At 39.2% G+C, this 23,689-nt stretch overlaps 3 protein-coding genes across 3 annotated transcripts; all 3 read right to left on the reverse strand.

Moving 5' to 3' along the window:
- Nucleotides 1-5,245: 5,245 nt before the first annotated feature.
- LOC142162875 (desmethyl-deoxy-podophyllotoxin synthase-like) lies at nt 5,246-5,899 on the reverse strand. Its single transcript, XM_075219910.1, has one exon. The coding sequence runs from the start codon at nt 5,897-5,899 to the stop codon at nt 5,246-5,248; it is 654 nt and encodes a 217-aa protein (XP_075076011.1).
- An 8,518-nt stretch (nt 5,900-14,417) lies between these two features.
- Nucleotides 14,418-20,165, reverse strand: LOC142180278 (uncharacterized). The gene is made up of 4 exons (XM_075251663.1): nt 18,513-20,165; nt 15,468-15,599; nt 14,631-15,394; nt 14,418-14,558 (listed from the first exon to the last, which is right to left on the reverse strand). Exons 2-4 carry the CDS (start codon nt 15,592-15,594, stop codon nt 14,421-14,423), a joined length of 1,029 nt encoding a protein of 342 aa, XP_075107764.1. The 5' UTR covers nt 15,595-15,599; nt 18,513-20,165; the 3' UTR covers nt 14,418-14,420.
- LOC107777737 (cytochrome P450 71D8-like) lies at nt 18,489-21,879 on the reverse strand. The gene is made up of 3 exons (XM_075219917.1): nt 21,643-21,879; nt 19,556-19,564; nt 18,489-19,439 (listed from the first exon to the last, which is right to left on the reverse strand). The coding sequence occupies exons 1-3, from the start codon at nt 21,877-21,879 to the stop codon at nt 18,489-18,491; spliced, it is 1,197 nt and encodes a 398-aa protein (XP_075076018.1).
- Between the last annotated feature and the right edge of the window lie 1,810 nt (nt 21,880-23,689).

The raw sequence follows: 23,689 nt of genomic DNA on the forward strand, positions 1-23,689 counted from the left end.
TATCCCTTCCCAAACCCACCCAAACACAAACATCCCAAAAATTTAAAACCTGAAGAAGCACACTTAACGCCAAACGCTACTGCTTCTGTCGACTCCCTTCTTCTTCTTCACGCAATTTTTTCATCAATTTTTCTTTCCCTCTTGCACTCTTTTTCCAGGTATTTCTTCTTCTTCTTCTTCTTCTCTTCTATTTCTTGTTGTGTTTTAACTAGTAGATAAACATAATCCCATTCCCAAGAGCCCTAATTCCCCATAGTTTTCCCCATGTAGTTCTTATGAAATTTTTATGATGGGTGATTTGTTTTGGTAGAAAATTGTGTGTTTGATATGTATACGGAGTAGTAAACTAGAATTCTCTCTACTTCGTTGAAAATTGGGAGGGCCACCATGTTCCACCATTTTTGAATTATAAGAACACACTTCATGCCCAAATTGTGTTTGTTTAAATGCTTGAAAGAAGATTTTTGGTGCACCGGTGAAGTCTGAGTAACCGGATGAAATTGTGTATGCATTTGGGCTAAGTGTGGGGTGTGTAGGGACACTTTTACATGCTAGGGGATGTGGCTTTGATGAAGAAAATGTTCTTACACCATTGCTTTTATATGTTGTATGTTGTAGAATCTTGTAAGTTAGCCTAATTTAGTATAGTCTAGTATTTGTGAAAGGTGCATACTATATGCCCTTTGCTTAACTTATTGAGAATTCACGTTGCCATGATCAATATTCATTGTGTAGCATGGGTAAGTCTTGAGTACCCATAGCTTTGAGGTGTAACACTTGTATTTGTGCCTTCGGTTTTAAGTGTGGGGTCATTTCATGACTTGCACGACAACCTGAGGCATATTTCTTGAACCATTCTCATATTCATGTTTACTTGTGTTGCAGGATATTATGGCTCGTGATAGCACTAGCAAAGGCAAAGGCATTGGAAATTTCTCTACCACCTCTCCGGCGACCAAAACGTGCAAGCAGGGAGAAAGCTCTTCACGACAATCCAAGGGGAAACAGGCCGCCAAGAGATCTCAGCAAGTGCCATTAAGGCTGAGGCCTCATTTGGACTTGGTTGATGCTGATGCTATAGCTTGGCACAGGGACTCGTGTCGTCTGGTCGGTATGTTTCTAAGATAGGGATTAATACCACAGCCTTAGAGAGGAACTTCCCGGAGATACTTGACAGGCTGCGAGCTTTAAAGATGGAAAAGTTCTTGGAATGCCCGGGGCCTGCAAACCTGAGCATGGTACTAGAACTGTATGCTAACTGGGATTCTCAAAAAAGCACTTCACGTGTACGAGGAAAGGATGTGCCGCTGGGCAGGGAGTATTTGTGTGACTATTTGGGGGGTTGAGAATGCCGACCCAAGGAGACTCCAACGATTGATCCGAAAGCCGAAATATGAGAAAATACGTCACACTCTTTGTGCTGTAGAGTCCAATGCTAAGTGGATACGGAAGCAAGGCAACATTCACATCTCTATGGTATGCTCAGACTTCAACAACGCTACCAAATAATGGCAGAACTTTGTGCAGGCGAGACTAATGCCGGCAGAGCACAACAACTGCACTCGAGCTAGAGTGTGTCTCATCTTCTCCTTGATGATAGGCCTACCAATTAATGTAGCTGACATCATGCTCAATGAGATGGCCCGCACGAGGTTTGGGCGACAAATTCGGTGGTTCTTCTTTGGCATTTACTTACTCAGTATATGATGTTTTGCAGAGTGCCAGAGTATCCCGGATATGATGAGGTGGTGGAGGCGCCGTTAGGGCTTATGGACATCACATCTGTGGTGGAGGCATCGTCCAAACTCACCCCCGTTGCTCGGATGGAGCGAGAGGAGAACTTCAACAGGTACATTTATAACACTTTGAACTTGCTCATGAGCAGGGCTGACATTACAGACGAAGAGCGTATGCATTTGCGTGATGACTTGTCCAGCACGTCCAAGGAGATGCTGGGGATTGCACTGGGCAGCCCCGTTCACCCGCCTGAGGACATCAACTCTGCAAAAGGCTCGGATACTGAGGATGAGGATGGAAATGGTGCTACGGGCCCATGAATTTGGTGCCTTTCGGACCGGATGCTGATAACCTCAGCGCTGCTGGGGGAGTGGACTCTGATTGACAGGGACTTTATCTTTTCACCCTACTCTGTTTTTCATTTTTACTTGCATCGAGGGCTATGCATAGTTCAAGTGTGGGGTGGGAGGAATACTACATGTGCTGTAGTTGTATATTTTGTATCAACCTGTTTTGTTTTGTTTCTTTCAGTAGTTCTAGTGTAGTTAGTCTAGTGTCGTATTAGTTGCTTTAAATGAAAAAAAAAACATAAAAATACAAAAAAAAAATAATTGAAAAAGCTCGGATTTTTCCCGACGATGGATCTTTTGGACAATTTTCTTGAGGGATAAACGTTCGATTTAAAAACACCAAAAAGTTTTTTTTTTAGAATAGCTAGGTAGTATTCCTTAGTTTTCTTTGGGCACCGGTTCTTTTCCAAGGATGTAGCTCGAACCGGGGACTTTAATTTCTTTTTAGGAGTAATTTAGGAAGGAACTGAGTCGTTCTGAGATACTCATTGACATGGTTGATGCTGGCACATTAGGCTATGACATATATTCTGTTTTCCCGTGTAGTTGGTTTGAATTGTGAAGCCAAAGCAAAGTAAATAGCCTATTTTGTGACGCCTTTTCTCAGTTGTTTGACTTGTAAGCTGCATAGTGCAATGTTGCTTAAATTTCTCATTTAGTTGTGTTTGCTTGACTTGAGAGTTGAACAGAACCGTCTTAATTGAGTCATGTGCGACATGTGTGTGAGGATTCGTGATTTTCTATGCTATCCTGTGTAGCCCTGAACTTGCCCCGTGTGTTAATTGAAGCAAAATTGTAAGTTGTGCTAATCTAGGAGATGACGTAGGCATTTTCTTGCTTGATCATGGATGTGCTTGTCACATTATAATAGAATTTTCCGTTACTAGCCTCTTTGAGCCTAAAGACCTTTCTTTTGGCACCCACATTACAAGCCATCCCCTATTTTGTTCTTAATTTGATATTGATTGAACATTTACCTCCTAAGGCACTTAGTCGCTAAAAGAAGTAAGGTTGAAGATTTGGGAGTAACTTTTGAGTGGAACCATGGAAGAGCCCGTTGGTGCACTAAAGTTGATGTATAGAGTGTGTGAAGAAAAGAAAAAAAAGAGAGAAAGGAAAAGAAAAATTGCAAGAAAAGAAAGAAAAAAATATGATAGTTCAATAATGTATAAAAATACACACCTCAAATTCTTATTGATTTGTGCTAGTGGAAATATAGAAGTGCTTAATGAAAAGTAAGGGCTATGTTGCATATCGTTTGTGGCAAGTGAATTGGTTGAGAAGAATATGTGCTTGAATTGTGAATGTAGTGTATTGAAGTGTTTAGGAGGGTTAGTCACTATTTCTAAATATATCATATTTGTCCCTTAGCCTACATTACAACCTTAAAGTCCTAATTGATCCTAGATTTGGCTAGCTTAAATTAGTAGAGATATACGCTACGGGCAAGCTTATGATACGAGCACGGGATGCATATGAATTCTTTGTGAGAGTGAGCGAATTTTGTTCAAATTGTGAGATGTCCTTAATTTATATTCAAAAGTATATTTGAATGTGTGGACTACTATATTCACTCTTTTGTTTTGTTGGTAAGGGCACATGATCTCATGAATGATTGGTAATGTTGTAAACATTCGTGTTGAGTAAGTGCATGAATTGAGGGTGCTTAGTGGTTGCAAGTCGGCTTTTGAGGTTGGGTGGTGACAAATAAGTTGTTGAAATTGATTGAATTGAAGGGTTATATTGTGAAATTTTGTGTGTCCATGCTTACGTGCCGGAATTGATTGTAGTCAAGAGTATAGTGTGTAGTTAAAAGATAAGGTGCTCCTCTATGATTGAACTTTGTATGTAGTTGAGGGTTTATTAGATTGTCCCATTGCTTGAGGACGAGCAAGAGTCTAAGTGTGGGGTGTTGATGTTTAGCTTAAAGTATATATATTTTTATGTATATCACCTCATATCTTACTTTTGTTTCGTGAATTTGGGATGTTAAATGCTATGAATTATATTAATTTGAAGTGTTTTTACTTGTAGGAATGATTTGGGAGCAATTGGGGGCAAAACGTGCAAGATTTGAAGCTAAAACGAACAAAATCGAAAAAGGGAGCCAGTTGGGCGCCACAGGCAGCGCCTGGCTCCACATGTGGCGCCAAAAACATTATGCACAAATTTGGGGGCGCTATGGAGGGCGCCTGGCGCTGGGCTAGGCGCCGGTGACGCGAATTTATCCTATTTCGCCCAGGACACGGTTTATTCGACCCTAGACTTATCCAACACGTATAAAAGGAAGACTAAGCCTAATTTTGGAGGGGGGACGCACTTTGGAGCAAAAAATAAACACAAGAAACATTGAGGAGCAAAAACATCTCATAATTCTTCATCTTTTCTAGTATTTTCAATTAATCAAAACTTATGCAATTGTTGATTACATCATGAGTGGCTAAACACCCATTGTTCTGGGGTTGTGATTTAGCCATGAATATTGTTGTCTGACATTAACTTAACCTTGATTATAATTTACCAATATATGGTTGTTTCTTCAATTCTGTGTTTAATTGCTTAATTGTCTGACCAATAGTTAGGTTCTATTTACTATTTATGCTATGCTTGGGAAAGCCATGTTTAGATTAGAGAAGAATTGAAAAGAGCATGATCTTAACCCTTAGGGGGAGCGGATTTGTGGTTAGGATAGGAATATACCTAGTCATCGTGCTTAATTAAATATCGTGATCTTAATGCGTTCTTAGTAGATTGATTTCATAGGAATATAGGTATTAATCTATTGAGAATAGGTGAGTAGTACTTCGGGAGAAAGCTATGAGAGCATTGATCGATTAATTAGCAACCATGAGTGAATTATATGAAAGGGAGAGTTAATTAGAACACAATATGAATGGTGAATCGATCACAACCCTGGAATATTTGTCTTTACTGAATACACAACAATCAACTCGTTATTTGATAATTTAGTTATTGTTTAGAATCGTAGTATAATATAATCATATTATTGGACTTTGATTTTTGCTGGATTGAATAACAATTTTAGCGATTTAGTGAGTAGTTTACACAAGTCTTTGTGGGTTCGACACTCAACTTATCATTATATTACTTGTCGACCACGTATACTTACGTGTGCGTTTGAGAGAAACACTACTAAACTAGTACGAATCCATAGTCCCATTTATAGGAACGTAAGGGGAGGTAATCAAGCACAACTTAGTTTTTCTTTCAAGACTGGTACTGAATTTCTCGGTCATATCTAATTCTTGAGGACTCATCCCATTGGAAAGTTTCCATTCAAAATGATAGAGCAATAATGCTAGGGAAACTTCCACACTCGCCATTCCAAAGGATATTCCTGGACATATTCTCCTTCCTGCACCAAATGGCGTGTACTCAAAATGAGTTGGTACGCTTTCAATTGGACTTCCATCAAACCTATCTGGGTCAAATGTTTCCGGATTTTCCCAGTATTTTGGATCTCTTCCAATTGCCCATAGATTTAGTAGCACTAACATTTTATTTGGTATTGTATATCTGTCGATCTCACTCTCCTCCCTGGATTCTCTAGCGAATGAAAGAGGGCCCGACCAGGGATGAAGTCTTAGAGTTTCCTTGATTACCATTCTCAAGTACGTTAGCTTTTGAATGTGACTTTGATTGATCCTTTCTGTTCCCAACTTGAAGACTTCTCTCACTTCAGCTTGTGCTTTCTTCATCATTTTCGGATTCTTTGCCAATTCTGAAAAAGCCCATAGCATGGTTGTTGCTGAGGTTGAAGTTCCGGCTACAAACAACTCCTGCCAGTGCATTCATTCAAATTTATAGTAAGGAGGACATGAAGAATTAGGAAAAAATAAGTTTAACTTTATACGTGCTTCATGTTTGAATCGACACAAAATTTAAGAAGTAAAAGAATATTTTTAACACATAAACTAAATATATGCAAGATACCAAAATTTCTCTTACGTGTGTGGTGGCAAGGGTTCCACGTATCTTTTCATTTCTGTCTTCTAGTAAAAGATAGGAGTAAATTTTTATATAAAGAGGGTCCAAAAAAGTGGGGTAAAATTGGAATGCTAATTGTAAATGGTCTCCAAATAGAGAAATATTTATTTATTATTGAAAATATTTGAAAGAAAGTGTGTCCGTATAGAATGAACAATAATATAATTGTATTAGGAAAAAACTGAATTTACATTGAAGGTGACGTGGCATGACACGAGGAATGGTAAAAATATGATGATCAGTTAAGAGGCACGAGTGACAACAGATACGGGGAAAGAAAAGCTAAATAGGCACGAGAGACAATTCGAATAATACAAGCTTCGTACCTATTTAGGTCATTTAAAGCCAAGAGATCAAAAGGCATTGAAGACATGGATATGATGACGAAAAGGAGTCCAAATTCAATATTAAATACCCAATATTGGTATTAAATAGAAATGATTGTGTAACATTTTATTTAATATCATTTATTGTTCATAATTGTCTCATTAAGACTAAGGTATTACTCCTTTACTTAGAATCAACTATAAAAAGAGGAGGTCTCGTCATTTGTAAGGACAAAGGATATCATAAACATTACATTGGAATACAAACCTATTTACTGCTTATTTGTCATTCTCAAAAAGTCTATTATTTCTTTTTCGTCTCCTGATTATCAGTAGCCCGAATTTTTATTTGTCTTTAGCTTTGACCAAAGAATCACATTTTTGGTTAAACAAATTGGTTCCGTTATCGGAAATCTAATAATCTTTTCTTTGAAGCTACGTTTTATTCGTCTTTATCAACATGTCAAACAACAACAACAACAATAACAGTGATAACACATTGGGAAACCATGAAAATCAAATCCATCAAAATCAAGGAGACCTACCGAACATTGACGTGGTTCCCTCCCCTCTAGATTCACCACGTCAATCTTGTGTAGGCACTCCTGCCCCTGAATCCCGTGCTGATCAACAAGAACAATCTGAACATTTTGAAGGAGGTGCAAATGAAGCTTTACAAAAGCTAATTGATGCACAGGTCGGCAAAGCTCTTCAGGCTCTAGTTAATCGATTGCCTGCTGCACCACCCACACCAACTCCTAATAATAATACATTGGAGAATCCTCGTTCTGGTCTTGTTAATTTTGGAAATGGAGGAACCACCAGTGAACAACAGGAAGGGGGACCAGGTAATTCAAATAATTCATATTTGCAAAATTTAGTTCTAACCTTGCAGAAACAGATTAAGGAACAAAATGAGCGTATTGAGCAAATCCCTGGAGTTCCGCCTGTAATAAAAGGAGTAGACATGGACAGATACTCACAACAACCTTGGAAGCCAAGTGCTGCTCCCCTTCCAATTCCGAAAAAGTTCAAAATGCCTGACATCTCGAAATATGATGGTACTACAGACCCACGTGACCACGTGACTGCATTTACAACAGGCGTGAAAGGCAACGACTTGACCAAACAAGAAATCGAATCAGTACTGGTCAAAAAATTTGGAGAAACACTCACCAAGGGTGCATTAACCTGGTATTCTCTTTTATCTGAAAATTCTATAAATTCTTTTGCTGAGCTTGTAGATTCTTTTATTAAAGCACACTTGGGAGCTCAAAAGGTTGAGAAAAGAATGGAAGATATTTTCAAAATCAAACAAGGGGATTCAGAGTTGCTCAGAGACTTTGTTGATAGATTCCAGCGTGAAAGAATGACTCTACCCCGTGTACCTGACAACTGGGCTGCAATAGCTTTCGCAAGTAATTTAAATGACAAAAGTTCTGAAGCCACGAGAAGACTCAAAGAAAGCCTTCAAGAATTCCCTGCAACCACGTGGAATGATGTTTACAACAGGTACAGTACGAAGCTGCAAATTGAATAAGATACCGTACCTAAGTTTCATCATGAAGAAAGGGGCGGTTCCAGAAGATCAGAAACCGAAAAAAGATCAGGTAAAAACAGGTACAATCCATATATGGGACCTGCAGGAAAAAACTCACGGTCAAAACAAGATAGCCAGCAATATGATCAAAAATTGAGGAACAGGGAATCTGGTTCTTCATCAAGATTCAGAAATGATCGGAATAAACAAGAGTCATGAGATGATGACAGAAGTTTAAAGGCAAGGTTCGACGGATATAACTTTAATGTTACTACCTCCGAGCTCGTGGCTGTTTTGAGAAGCATGGGAGATAAGGTACGATGGCCAAAAGAGATGCGGTCAAATCCAAATAGACGCAATCCAGATCATTGGTGCGAATTCCACAATGATCACGGGCACAAAACTTCAGAATGTAGATTCTTGCAGAGCGAAGTGGATCATCTATTGAAGCAAGGGTACCTCACTGAGTTATTTAGTGAAAAAGGTAAACAAGCCTATATGAAAAATAGGTAAGAGCCTCCAAAGCCTCCTTCACCCAAGAGAACAGTCAATGTGATAAGTGGGGGAGAAGATATTCATGGCATAACCTACACAGCTTCCAACAAGGTTTCTAAAGTAACAATTACACACGGTAAACGGGTACGGTAGGTTTTAGAAAATGAAAGTATTTCATTCGATGATGCAGATACCGAAGGAGTGATAACCCCACATAATGACGCACTGGTAATATCTTTACTTGTACATGATACTAATGTAAAACGAGTTTTGATTGATCCAGGGAGTTCCGTAAATATTATACTACTAAGGGTATTACGTGAAATGCAAGCTGAAGATAACATGATACCCAAGACGCATACCTTGTCAGGCTTCAACAATTCAAGTGTGGTAACAAAGGAGAGGTAGTTCTAACAACTTTTGCTGCAGGTGTTGTTAAAGAAACTAAATTTCAGGTAGTTGATATGGAAATGACCTACAATATGATCATGGGGAGGCCTTGGATCCATGATATGGATGTTGTTCCATCAACTCTACATCAAGTTCTTAAATTTCCATCACAGTGGGGGATTTGTCAAATTCGAGGGGATCAACATACAGCCAGGAGTATCAACGCTGTAACAGATACGAGCACCGTAAACAAAGAAAAATAGCATTTACAGGAAACAGTTGAAGGTGTCAGCAATCAAACCTCAACTAAGCAAGAGAAAACAGATTTAGACTCGAGACCTGATACAATTCAAGAACCTGAGGAGAATGAAAATATCAAAACAACCATCGGAGAACTCGAGGCTGTGATATTATTTGAGCAGTGGCTTGAACGGAAAGTTTATGTTGGAGCTAATTTAAACTTAAACATGCGAGGTATGGTAATTGAATTTCTAAAATCTAACGTGGACTGTTTTGCTTGGTCCCATGCTGACATGACAGGGATACCACCGGATGTGATGACTCACATATTAAACGAAAACCCATCCTTTACACCAATAAAGCAAAAGAAAAGAAAGCAATGGGCTTTCAAAAACCAGGTGATTCAAGATGAGGTCCAAAAGCTATTAAAAATTGGGTCAATCCACGAGGTAAAGTACCCTAATTGGTTAGCCAACACAGTTGTTGTACCTAAGAAAAATGGTAAGTGGCGAGTCTGTGTAGATTATACAGATCTTAATAAAGCTTGTCCAAAAGATTCTTTTCCTTTACCACATATAGATCAATTAATTGATGCAACTGCAGGACATGAACTTTTAAGTTTTTTAGATGCATATTCAGGGTACAACCAAATTAAAATGGACCCTAGTGATGAAGAAAAAACTTCTTTCATCACAGACAGGGGGACTTACTGTTATAAAGTAATGCCCTTTGGTCTCAAAAATGCTGGGGCAACCTATCAAAGGTTGGTCACCAAAATGTTCCAAGAACATTTAGGAAAGACAATGGAGGTATATATAGACGATATGCTCGTCAAAACCCAGCAGTCTCATGATCATATTTCTCATCTATCTGTTACATTTGAAATTTTGCGAAAATTTAATATGAAACTCAACCCAGAAAAATGTGCATTTGGAGTTGCATCAGGTAAGTTTTTGGGTTTTCTTGTTTCTAACCGTGGTATTGAGGTAAATCCTTCTCACATCAAAACAATAGAAGAAATCCCTGATATCCTTACTAATAAAAAGGAAGTTCAAAGATTAACGAGAAGAATTGCAGCTTTGGGGAGATTTATTTCCAAATCTTCAAAAAAGTGTTTTAAATTTTTCTCTGCACTCAAAAAGCAAGATCATTTTGAATGGAATGAAGATTGTCAACAAGCCCTTAGAAATTTGAAAGCTTATTTGTCAAAACCACCGTTATTGGAAAAACCAAAGGTGGGAGAAAAGCTTTTCATCTATCTGGCTGTGTCTGAAGTTGCGGAAGTGCTGTTTTAGTCCGTGAGGACCAAGGTAAACAATCTCCTATTTATTATGTAAGTAAGTCCTTACTAGATGCTGAAACACGATACTCACAGCTAGAAAAATTAGCATTAGCTTTGATCATGGCATCTAGAAAATTAAGACCTTATTTTCAATGCCATCCCATTGTTATAGTTACTGCTTTTCCGCTTCGAAACATTTTGCATAAACATGAATTGTCAGGGAGGTTAGCAAAATGGGCTATAGAATTAAGTGAATACGAAATCATTTATCAACCTAGGACTGCTATAAAATCTCAAGTATTAGCCGATTTCGTAGCTGATTTTAGCCAGGGGATGCATTTAGAAGCAGAAAAAGAATTACAAGTTTTTAATGGTGCAAACCCGGGGACTTGGATTTTATTCACTGATGGTTCATCTAATGTAAAAGGAGCAGGTTTGGGTATAGTTCTCATACCACCTACGGGTAAAACTATTAGGCAAGCTATAAAATGTCATTCTATAACTAACAATGAAGCAGAGTATGAGGCTGTAATTGCAGGTTTAGAATTGGCAAGAGAACTTGGCATAACACAAATTATAATCAAGAGTGATTCTCAACTTGTGGTCAATCAAATGTTCGGGACTTATACAGCCAGGGAAACTCGAATGCAAGAATATCTCGAAAAGGTATGGGAACTAATAAAGCAATTCCAAACTTGGAAGGTAATGCAGATCCCAAGAGATGAGAATGTGGAGGCAGATGCTTTAGCTAATCTCGCATTTGCAGCTGACGTAGCAAATGACGCAAATGCTACAGTCATACATTTATTTCATTCCGTTCTCGAACCTGATAAGAATGAGGTAAATTTTAATCTTTTAACATGGGATTAGAGAAACAAAATTATTGCTTTTTTACAGCACGGAACCGTGCCTAATGACAAAGGGAAGGCTTACGCGTTTCGCAAAAAAGCCGCTCGATATTGTTTATATCAAGGAAATCTTTATCGAAAGATGTTCGGTGGACCACTAGCAAGGTGTCTCGGACCCTCTCAAACAGAATATGTGATGAAGGAAGTGCACGAAGGACATTGTGGAAATCACGCAGGGGGAAGGTCACTGGTAAGAACATTGATTCGACCAGGATATTATTGGCCTAAGATGGAAGAAGAGGCAAACAACCTCGTGTCCAAATGTGATAAATGTCAAAGATACGACAATAATATGCACATACCAGCTGAGTTACTACATCCTGGTATAGCCCCGTGACCCTTTATGAAATGAGGAATGGATATCGTAGGTCCACTACCACAAGTAAAGGGTCAGGTAAAGTTTCTACTTGTACTCACATATTATTTCACTAAATGGGTAGAAGCAGGAGCATTTAAACAGGTACGAGAGAAGGAAGTTAAAGACTTCATATGGCGAAATATAATATGCCGCTTTGGAGCACCAAAGGAGATCGTGTGTGACAATGGACCACAATTCATAGGAGCTCAAATCACAGAATTTCTTTAAAGTTGGCAGATTAAAAGGATAACATCTACGCCATACCATCCAGTGGGTAATGGACAAGCGGAATCCACAAACAAAGTCATTATCAATAACTTGAAGAAGAGGTTACAGGATTCAAAAGGTAATTGGCCTGAGATATTACCTGGAGTACTATGGGCTTATCGTACAACGACAAAAACAAGCAATGGAGAAACACCATTTTTAATGGTTTATGGTACGGAAGCCTTAATTCCAGTTGAAATAGGTGAACCGAGCACCCGATACGTTCAGGCAACGGATGAATCTAATGATGAAGAGATGCGGGTCAACCTTGATTTGCTTGAAGGAAGAAGAGAAGTTGCATTGATAAGAATGGCAGCACAAAAGCAAGTAATTGAACGATATTACAATAGGAAAACACGCCTCAGATTTTTCAAAATTGGGGACTTTGTGCTTAAAAAGGTGTTCCAATCTGCAAAGGCTGCTAATTCAGGAAAGCTAAGTCCAACGTGGGAAGGACCATACAGAGTTCGTGACATTGCGGGTAAAGGAGCATACGAGTTGGAGACAATGGACGGCAAAGTTTTACCCTCGCATTGGAATGCCGTCCATTTAAAGAGATATTACTTCTGAGAAAGTACCCACGGTCAGGTATCGCCATGTTAAAATTTTTCTTTTGAATTGTTAAAGTTTTACTAACGATTTTAGATGCTAGGCAAAAACCCTAACTCGTGCCAAATGATGAGTCACGACCTGCAAGGCAAAATGGAGTACTCTAAAATTCCCAGCCCAGGGTTACAATTAATCTGATGGAAATACACACGAGTTAGGCAGTCTTCATGTATAATCGCACCTCTGAGTCCCGTATATTTTTCTGTTTCAGGAAAAGGACCAAATTGAAAGAAATAAACAAGTGCTCGAGGCTTCATACTTCACCGCTCAAACACTTGGGGGACTACATATTATACACAGATATGTGTAGAAAAATAGATACGAATATCGAACAAAAGTCGGCCACAAAGAGGCAAGTGTTGAGAAAAAGTTACGAAGTCTTCAGCATTCATCATCGTATTCAACAAACACAAGACATTCATCATAATGTTTTTTCCATGAGAACAACAGAGTCATCTCTCAAACTCATAAACGAAGTCACCTCTCAAACTCTTCATATAAAGATAGGGTCATGACTATGTACTGAAATAGGTTATGAAGAAAAACCTTGTTTATTTTATATTATGTAAAAATCTGTTACAAGAAAAACAGTTACGAGGAAGTTATAGATGTATTTTAATACATGTAATAGTCAAAAAACTTGTTAAAGTTCATGAATAAAAATTTGTCAAAGTTGTTTCATACAAAACATGTGTATTCCTATTTCTTTCATCGTATTATAACACCATTATGAAGTTGAGACGTCTTCTTCATTAAGTGTCGATAAAATAAAAGGGCCCTCTTTTATAAGCCTCATGTTGATAATCCATGAGAAGAATCATCAAGCATTTTCAAAGGATAAAAATGCTAAGCTATTCTATAAGTCCTAGATAAATAGGCAAGAATAGAATATACAGAAGTACCGATAAAACTTCTTAATATAAAAGACTAAGTACAAACTTAGTCAGCAAAATATTTGTTTTATACAAATACCCATTACGATAACTGGGGACTTCATCAAAAGATCCCTTAAAGTTACCAAGGGATAACACCACCAGTTAATAAAAAAAATAGTAAAGTTTGAAATACATTCAACTAGTCACTGAAGGGGTTGGAACATCAGAAGTTGCAATCTCATTTTCAGGGGCAGTCACAGGCACGGTAACAACTTCTGAGGGAGCAGCAATAGGAGCGGTTTCAACTGAGCCTGGAGTGTTAAAATCACCAAGGGAAGCAAGAGTCACGGGAGCTTCAGCTTCCATGGACTGTGTCATAGAAGTTTCACCCTCGGGAGCCGGAATTGCAACTCCAATTGCCGCAGTAGCCACTTCTTCATTTAAAAGCTCTTCTGCCTCAGGAGTTCCAAGTGCAGGAGAAGGAGTATCAACTGGTTGTTGGCTTTTTTCAATAGTGTCTAAGACTTTGGCTAATTCAGATTGCAAATCAAAGTTTTCTTGAGTAGCTTCCATCAAAGCATCACGACGAGATTTTAGAAAAGCCCAACTTACCTCTATGTTGAAGTTCTCCTCAAGAAGTCCATACTCCCTTTCCCACATAGCAAGATCGTTCTTCAATATCTGGTGTTCAGCTAAGTGGGAATCAAGGGAAGCTTCAAGGGAGGCATGAGAACTCTTCAAAGCACGTATCTCGTCAGAGGAGATCCTTAAGTCAGCCTGAGCTTGAGTCAAGCTTTGCACTAACTCCCCTGCATATTCTTCTTTCTTCTCCACAAGTGCCTTAAGCTCTCTGATTTCTTCACTGGCCTTTGATAATTGTTCTGAAAATGAGTACTCCAAAAGCTCCTTATCTTTTTCAAATTGGTTTGAAGAAGCCTTGGCAATTGCTAGCTCAGAAGTCAAACCACGCTTTTGCTGCTCCAGGTGATTTCTACTTTCTTGCAACTCCTCTATGGTCCCCTGAGCATTCTCAAACTACTCCTTCCAGTTTGCTGTCTCAAGCTGGGTTTCCTCGGCTATTCTCCTAGCCTCAGAGATAGCCTTTGCAGACTCTCGATCCTTCTTCTCTAGAGTAAAGATTCTTCCCATTAACTCAGTACCAATAAGATTAGCCTACAAGGGAAAGGCATCAAATGTGAGAATATAGAGAGATATAAAAAAACATGTAAGTTAAAAGAGAAGTACCTTCAAGGTAGAATGAACTATGTCATTCATTAGAGTCAAGCAACTGTGGCTCTCCATCTTCTTCTTCTCAATATCTCCGATTAGAGGCTCGAGCCAAACATCAGCTCCACCAGTTTTTCTGAAAAGGCTATGATTGGCAGGAACTTCAAGAGTAACACTTCTCATAGCCATGCCTCTGCTGCTAGAACCTGTCTCTGTATGCTGAACATAGGGAGGGGGAACAATGGAAGGAGGAGTAGTAGAAGAGGTAAAAACAATGGGAGTTGTGGGAGTCAAAGCAGGGACAGTAGGAGCAGATATGGGAACCAAAACAGGTAAAGAAACAGGAGTGGATAAAATAGGCAAAGAAATACTCGTGGTTGTCAAAGGAATAGAAGGAATAGAAGAAATATGAATAGAAGAAGAGAGGGGAGTTTCATCAAGAACTGGTCCAAACTCTCCACTCTCAAAACCACTAACAAAGAGACGTCGAATTGATTCATTAGAGCCTCTTGGAGTGGTATCCTCATCAGAAAGGATTTGAACAGGCTCGGAGATAGAGGCTCGAGCAGGAGCATCTACAACTTCATCTCCATCAATGACGCATCTCCTGGCTCTTGGCCTAGCTATCAAAGAGGTATTCTCTTCTTCCTCATTCTCAGAACTTTCTTCTACAACTTTTCTTTTTGGTAGCGTGGCCCGAGTCTTTTCCAAATCAAGTGAAGCGGTTGAAGACGCTCGAATGGCAACAGCTACCTCAGCTGTCATACCCCTGATACCAAATCCTGATAAAAAGAGGGATAAAGAATTAAAATAAGAAAGAATTCAATATACGGCAAAGCATAAGGAAATACATACCATGGGACTTCACTTTCCAACCATTCAAAAGAGAAATTGATTTCCAAGTTCTCGCCTCCATAGGCGCAATCTTCAAAATTGAATCTACCCAACCACGGAAGTTAGGAACGTGTTCCACATCTCCCATGGTTGCTACAAAAAGCCAAAAAAAGACGAGATTAGAAAAGAAATCAAAATTCTTAAAAAGTAGATACGGTAAGAAAAAGAAAAACTTACGTGCAAAATTCCACTTCTCAGGGAAGGGAATGTTTGTTTCACCCAACAAATCCACCGTACGTACAGCAACGTAACGACAATACCACCCTCGATCCTTGTCATCTTCGGGGTTTACCAAAACCTTCTTGCTTCTTACAGTCAAGGTAAAAACTCCATGGCGGAATAATTTGGGGTGGTATAGGTGAATAAGATGGGAAAAGGTAAAATTAACATTGGCTTTGGTAGACAAATACCTTAAGCAAGCCACAGCTCTCCAAACAAGAGGACCTACTTGTGCTAAGCAAATTTTGAAAAAGCGGCAAAATTCAAGTATAACTAGGTCAATGGCAGGATTAAATCCCAAAGTAAAGGGATAAGTATAAATGAAAGAAAATCCAATTCTGAAAGAAGAAATTCTCTGGTTGGGGGCAGGAATCATCGTACGAAGATTATCTCTCCAATTACAATCTTTCGTAACAGTAGGAATCACAAGGTCAGTTATTAAAGAAGGATAGGTGTCAACTTTTTCTAAATTTTTAACTTCTTCTTGGAGAGATCTTCTATCATTCCCAAAAGATAAATCATTGGGTACGATTTCTTCAACTAAAGGTTCCTGAGTAGGTTCCGAAAGTTCTTTACCTTTAGAAGAAGGGGTCTTTGGGATAGAACTCCTAATACCAGAAGAAGAAGAAGCAGAACCAAATGAATCACCACGAGTGGATCCTAGGCTCAAGCTCCGAAGCCTACCTCCTCTGCCTCTCCTATGTCTTACGGGGGCATTGGGGAACTGATCTAGAATTGAAACTTTTCTAGGGTTAGGGTTTGGAGATGACATTGTTGAAGAAGGATGAACTAAAGGGGAGAAAAAGCAAAAGTGAATAATAAATTGCTTGTTGAAGGTCTATGAAGAAGAAGACAAAAGAAAGAGGGCTAAATATGTTTATAATGACAACCGTCAAACTTAGAAGTGTAATGACGGAAAGCCTATAATAAAGGCAACTATCACTTCGTGAATAGTGGGAATAAAGAAGCCTTGAAAAAAGGGTGCAGAATTGCAGAACCAATCAGAAAGTGACACGTGTGTAGAGAATTAAATAAAAGGTGACACATATGCAAAACATTAATTAGAAGGGACAATTGAAGCGCCAGTACTGTCATAGAATTAATTACGGCAAAAAATCCCTTTTTGTGAAGATCCACTTCCCAGATATTTAATTGATAAATAAATAAAAAGTGGGGGAGGGGGACTATCTGTATTGGGAAAAAACTGAATTTACATTGAAGGTGACGTGACATGACACGAAGAATGGTCAAAACATGATGATCAGTTAAGAGGCATGAGTGACAACAGATACGGGGAAAGAAAAGCTAAATAGGCACGAGAGGCAATTCGAATAATACAAGCTTCGTACATATTTAGGTCATTTAAAGCCAAGAGATCAGAAGGCATTGAAGACATGGATATGATGATGAAAAGGAGTCCAAATTCAATATTAAATACCCAATACGTTAGAGAATTGGTATTAAATAGGAATGATTGTGTAACGTCTTATTTAATGTCATTTATTGCTCATAATTATCTCATTAAGACTAAGGTATTACTCCTTTACTTAGTATCAACTATAAAAAGAGGAGGTCTCGTCATTTGTAAGGACAGAGGATATCATAAACATTACATTGGAATACAAACCTATTTACTGCTTATTTGTCATTCTCAAAAAGTCTATCATTTCTTTTTCGTCTCCTGATTATCAGTAGCCCGAATTTCTATTTGACTTTAGCTTTGACCAAAGAATCACATTTTTGATTAAACAATAATAACATATGAAATATAAAGTAAAAATAGTTCGTCGAGCCCAAACCCATATATACTCAGTAAATTGCAGGAAGTCACAGTCCAACTAATCCACCAACTCCGTCAATGATAGGTCATGATAAACTATGTGTGTCTAACGGGCCGGGTCAGTCCATTTCCGGACCGGCCCAGACCGGTTAAAACTGGAACAGGCCCGGACCGGTACAAGAGGGTCAGGTGGGGCTGGATTAAAGGGGTAGGGGGGTTGGTTCGTTTACTTAAATCCTACCAGTTAACCGGACTGGTCAAACCCGGTCAACCAAAATCCATGTAGAACCGGTTAACCGGCCCGACCCGGACCGGACCGGACCGGTTTAAAGGCTAGATTTCAATTTTTTAATTTTTTTTAAGGTTTTAGAGTCTAAGGCAATGTAAAACCTCTGAATTTACTCTTTTTTCTTTAATTTACTTATTGTTAATTGTAAACCTTTCAATTTGTAAGTTTGAATTTTGAAATAAATGTAGCACTTGCAATTTATAAGTGCAATTTTTTTTCCATCTTCATTGTATTCTTTATATTTTACTTTATATTAATATAAATTACAATAGTTATACAAATTACAAAAAAATAAAAAAAACTAACCCGGCCCCGCCTGACCCCTTGTACCCATAACCCTTACGGTTCATTTTTACCCGGATGAACCCGAACCCGTTAAGCCCGGTAACCCCTAACCCGTAACCAGTCTGGTTCCAAACCTGTACGGTTCAAAATTTTCCCTACCCAGCCCGGCCCACCCGTTAGACACCCTTATGATAAACCAATGGTTATAGATTCAAAATCCACAAACGGAAATATAAAACAATATTATTTCTCTTTATTTTATTGCCCTCCTACTTAAGCAATCAACGGCTCTCAGCTAAATCTAACAAATTGTAGTACAAACCTGATACACATAAGTTATTTATTCTGTCCAATAGACTTGCGATTAAAGGAGAAGAATTAATGAGTGGTAACACAAAAAATGTGAGAATTAAGACAAGAAGAGACTACTTACAAACACTGTAGCTTTGACAACATTTCTAGTGATAGGAATCGGAAAATCTTTGCTCTCCTTAAGTCCAAGAAGTACATCCACAATATCTTCCTCTATTTGCTTGCCATCACCATCAGTTCCTGATCTCTTCAATTCATGTTCACGTATAATTTGTTCAACAATATCATAAGCCTTCTGATGCATTTTCGTTAATTTTCGCTTTGGGCCACTAATTAATTGAACTATTTTCCAGGAAGGAAAAAGATCCGCTGCACTGAATATTCCTGCGAAGCTTACGAATTCTTTCATTACCATTAAAAATGACTCCTGATCTGTACATGCCGTCCTACCAACAGCAGCTTTACAAGTGATAGCAAATTGCAACAAACTCAGTCTTTCATTCAAGTCAATGGGTTTCCCTACTTGTGCAGCTGCAATTGACTTAACCAAATCGCGCACCTCGTCAAACATCATGGGAAAAAACGAGTGGATCCTCTTCAGACCAAGGAGTTCCGAGTTACAAATTTTGCGCATCTGTCTCCAGAAGTCACCGTATGGAGCGAATGCCATATCAGAAAAACCGTACATCATTATCTTCCCAACGAAAAGCTCTGGCCGGTTAGAGAAAGTGAGATCATGTGTTTTGAAAAATTGTCTGGAAACTTCAGCAGATGAAACTACAAGAACCAAACGTTGACCGAGCTTTAGGTGCATCAAAGGCCCGTACTTAGCTGCTAATTTACTCAGAGCAACATGTGGTTGGAACTCAGATGATCCGAGGCAGAGCAGTTGGTGCAAGTTCCCTATCAGTGGGAGCTTCCTCGGCCCTGGTGGCAATTTCTGCTTACTCTTAGCATATTTGTTGTACCCTTTGATTATTATGAAACATAAGGGTAATAGTACAAGGAAAATGGAAACGAAGAAAGATGTCTGGATTTCCAAGGGAATCTGAAGAAAGATTGAGAGGTTCACAAAAACCAAGTCTGCTTAGCTTGCCAGGTTTTCTTCTTTCTGATTTCCTCACTCCACTGTTATATGGTCATACAGTAACTTATTTAACTTACATATGCCCACTGATAGCACAAAGATTTTTACGTTATCATGACATTCAAAAGATAAACACTTCATAAAAAAAATGATATGTTGTATTTTGAAGCTTGCCTAATGTGGTTTATATCTCCGGTGTAGGTTGCGAGTTATTGCACAGTAAGCACAAACAGGTTACTTAGTGCGCACCTAAAGAGTAGCGACTCCGGGTCCCTGGAAACTTTTACCTGATAGTATAAAATAATTCATATTAATAAACTAGGGGACAATCAGATAGCACCGAGCGGAGCAAAGGGAAGGGGACTAATCTAAAATTTTGTTTTGGTGTATGGCCAAATATATTGAAGAAAGTATAGGGAGTTGAAGATTTATAAATTTGTAATGGTGAGCCACGCTTACGCAACTTTAATATTTGTCGTTCCTAACCGATCGAATCTTCAGGTTTCACGTGGTGTGAAGATTTTTATTTAGAATTTTAAGAGATTAAAATAAAAAGGGCTGTTATGACTACATTAAATTGTGTGTCCATTCTTTCTGGAGAGGCTTACAATGAAACAAGTAGGTTGTAAGCAGCCCATGCAAATAGATTGCATGCAATTGGAAAGGATTAATTGTAATCAGCTTGTTACACACAACTTGCTTTCTTCTGTAAATAGAGAGTAATGATTTGTTTCATTTTGAAAAAATAATAATACATTACTTTGTCTTTCTCTATATATATTCACTCTCTTCACTTACTTTATATCTTATATCATGTTATTAGCCTGAGTCTCTACTATTATTTCTATGATGATTACTTGTGTTTACCCTTAACATCGGATAACAATTGAATTTATACGTGATTTTAAAGATACGTGATCTAATTTCATACAAATTGAGAAATCAGATCTCTATTAAAATTAATGATAGAAAAGTAAATGCAAACCACACAAGTTGAACAATCTTGGCGTTGAAGGTTGGTCACCCTCGAGTCAAAAATGCCTTAATCGATACCGGAACAGAATGATGTGATAGTAAGAACTAGTAATAACAGTATATTATTTTGGGATGCGTGTTACAATGTGTCTAATGAATTATCAGACCCCCTCCTTTATATAGTAGAGGAGTCCCACTCTAGGTACACTTCTATAAAAGGTAAAAATCTCTTGATTTGCTAATTGCCGGTTCGTTGCCGATATGCGCTAAGATTCCTACCGTAATATCCGCCCGGTTGCGGATATTTCGGTCTTCCGTTTGTTATTTAGACTAAGGTCGATACCGGACTCAACGTTCCTCGAAGGCAGGTCTTCCGACCTCAGGTTCTAGCTCGGTGAGACTCGAGGTCAATCTCCAGTCCGTGGTCGCCACGTTCTAAGCCAAATCTACCAAGTTGTAGTCGAGCTCGACTTCGATCATATACAGATAGTCCCCTCATTTTCAGAGAGTAGACGACGAGAAACGACATGAACTTCCGATCCTGATCTCGATATTTTGTGACAGAACGACAAAACAGTCAAAGCGTCTCGTCAGTCAATTCTTAATGGCAATAAATGCCTGTCAGTTCCAGGTCGGCCACTCCCAGATATAAAGAGTCGCTAAGAAACTATAAATACCCCCAATTATCGCATTCAAACTTTACTTTCAAAACTTCTGCCCTCGTACCTTAGAAATTTCAATATTCCCAAACATCACTTTTCTGATTACTCTAAAATCGCTTTATAAAAACTTATGTTTTTTATCCAAAATTATCAAGCATATCCTTTTAACTTCCTATTTTTCCTTAAATTTCCAAAAAAAATGGCGAAGACCTCAAAGTCCGTTCCCCAAAACGAAACTTGCTTCGCGACCGACTAAAAGTTTCGTCTGCTGCTACTAAGGAAATGACACTGGATCCCCCTTGAAGGTGTTCGTTTCTGTGGGGTGTCCGATCGGTGCTGATTTCAAGGTCGAGAAAACCTCCTCGATACCGGGTCAGTGCGAGTCGGTCTCGAGATATATATGCTCGATCACCAACAGTCTCCTTTCCATGGTCTAGGAGGATTGCAACTGGGTTGTTAAGCACGTGGTGGTGCCTACGCCCGAGGAAGCAATTACTACTCACGTGGAGGTTTTTTTAAGTGTTTACACTTATCCCTTCATTTTGGGCCCCTTGGAGCCAGTCTTTATCGCCTTTTGTAAGAGGTACAAGGTGACCCTCAGTCAAATTCATCTCTCTTTCTAGATGATAGTGATTCTCCTCCGCTTCTTCATAAACAAAATCGAGGGATGTTTCTTTACCACCGATCACCTCATGTGTTTGTACAGTCCCCGACTCTATTGAAGGAATTAATAAAACTTGCCCGTCGGGACAGTAAGGCCCCATTCTCGAGCATAGATGAGGATCGGGACCGAGTCTGCTTGGGCTAATTCATTCGAGTGAAGACCTCAGATTTAATCCTGCCGAGGACAGGCCGTTTCCCGAGAAATGGAACATGAAACGTATGTATAACCTTGCCTTCAAGATTTCATTTATTGTTTTTATTTTGCTACTTTATTATCGATGTTTTGTGGTACAACTGTTGCTCGGATGTCGGATGCAGTTCCTCGACTCAAGGAGTGGGTGGAGAGCATCGTGTCACGGAATCCCTATTCCTAGCGCGCGTGGTGCGAACTTTTGAAAGGCCGGTGGGAGGCCCGTTCCCACGGTGAGATTCCTCAGCTGAATGCATAACACTTAGTTTTCTTGCCGCGCTCCGTCTCACTTTTTCTTCCTTTGCAGGTCTTCCTAAAGATGTTGAAATGAGGCCTCTGTCCAGTGATGAAGAGGCCTTGGTACAGGCTAAAAAGATCGAGGAGATGTATTCTCAACTGAGCTCGTCAGTTTCCGGCCAAGAAAATCTAGCCAAGGAACTTGAGGCGGCCAAGTCGGAGATTGATGTGGTCATGGTCGAGGCTGATGAGAGGGTGGCCCAGCATAAGGCCGATGCCGAAGTGGCTCAGGACCAAGTGAGAAATATAGTGGAGCATATGAAGTGGCAATCCCGAATGGAGGCCCTTGAGAGAGTTCAAGCTCGGGGTTTTGACCTGTTGGCTGAAATTGTGTATGCCAAGGTATCCGAAGCCAAGGCCCAAAAGCTAGCTTATCCCGAAGAGGAGGATTCCAAGGGGTCTGATGATTCGGATGAGCCCAAAAGTGACGGGGATCCGAAAGGTGATGACGCGGCCCCCGACGAAGACTAGGTCACTTAGGATCCTCTTATACATTTATGTCTTTTGTTTTTTAGGCCATTTTAGCCGTTGTAGAATTTTGTATCGGGGCCTTTTGGCCCTTGTAAAAAGAATTTTGGATAAATATATAAGGCTTTCTTTCCTTTTCACAGCTTTCTAATTTTTCTTTTTGCTTTATTATTCGTATTCACAAAGATCGAAATGCCTTAGCATGAAATAATTAGGTTATGTTCGAAGGTTCAAACAAACATTGCCTTTACACTATTCTATTTTAAGACATCTTGGGGGATCGGTGTTACCGGAAACTTTCTCCCAAAGCAAGTAACTTAGATTATAGTTTGCCGAGGGTAGCCTTTAGAATCGGTTATGAAAATTTTCTTTTTGAAGGCCTTGTTTTTGTTATGGGACCTCGGATGTCTCCGAGCTGTTTTAATTTGGCAGTGGCCTTTTTAGTTTGGGTGTCGCCCAGTAGGTTGCCCTGAGTTATCGGGCTTTCCTAGGATAACAATCCCCGAGTGGGGATGGTCGTGGCCTTTAAGATTAGGATGTTGCCTGATATGTCTTATGCCCCCGAGCTCCGATAGCCCGGACCATCCGAATATGTTTTCAAATGGTAGTTCTCGAGTGAGAGTGATTGTTCGAACTCAGATTAAGGTGGACCTTGGGCTCGATTACTTTTGGGGATCGGACGTAGGAAATTTCTTGAGAAATGCAAGATTTTTTTTAAAAGCACAGAATATTTATCCGTAGGGGAGAGACCTCTTTTTATTCTTGTGTAAAATAGTTATACATGCATATATGCTTTATGCTAGGGTTCAAGCAATCTATGTGGGCATGGTTTGTTTGACCATTTGGCCCTTACAATAAATATTACCTATCTAGACCGTTCCATCACGAAGTTTCTTTCCTTGCTAAAGTCGAAATTCGAGAGTAATGCCCCCCAGTATTCGAGGTTGATCATAGAG

Source organism: Nicotiana tabacum, chromosome 1 (genome assembly GCF_000715075.1).
Source record: "Nicotiana tabacum cultivar K326 chromosome 1, ASM71507v2, whole genome shotgun sequence".
Classification (NCBI taxonomy): Eukaryota; Viridiplantae; Streptophyta; class Magnoliopsida; order Solanales; family Solanaceae; genus Nicotiana; species Nicotiana tabacum.

Bases quoted from the DNA above. Each gene is read 5' to 3' on its own strand.
- LOC142162875 (XM_075219910.1), bottom strand. From the start codon at position 5,899: ATGCACTGGCAGGAGTTGTTTGTAGCCGGAACTTCAACCTCAGCAACA.
- LOC142180278 (XM_075251663.1), bottom strand. From the start codon at position 15,594: ATGGGAGATGTGGAACACGTTCCTAACTTCCGTGGTTGGGTAGATTCA. The intron at 15,395-15,467 runs GTATGTATTTCC...TCTTTTTATCAG, and splicing joins TTGGAAAGTGAAGTCCCATG to GATTTGGTATCAGGGGTATG. The intron at 14,559-14,630 runs GTACTTCTCTTT...TTTCCCTTGTAG, and splicing joins TAGTTCATTCTACCTTGAAG to GCTAATCTTATTGGTACTGA.
- LOC107777737 (XM_075219917.1), bottom strand. From the start codon at position 21,879: ATGGGGCCTTACTGTCCCGACGGGCAAGTTTTATTAATTCCTTCAATA.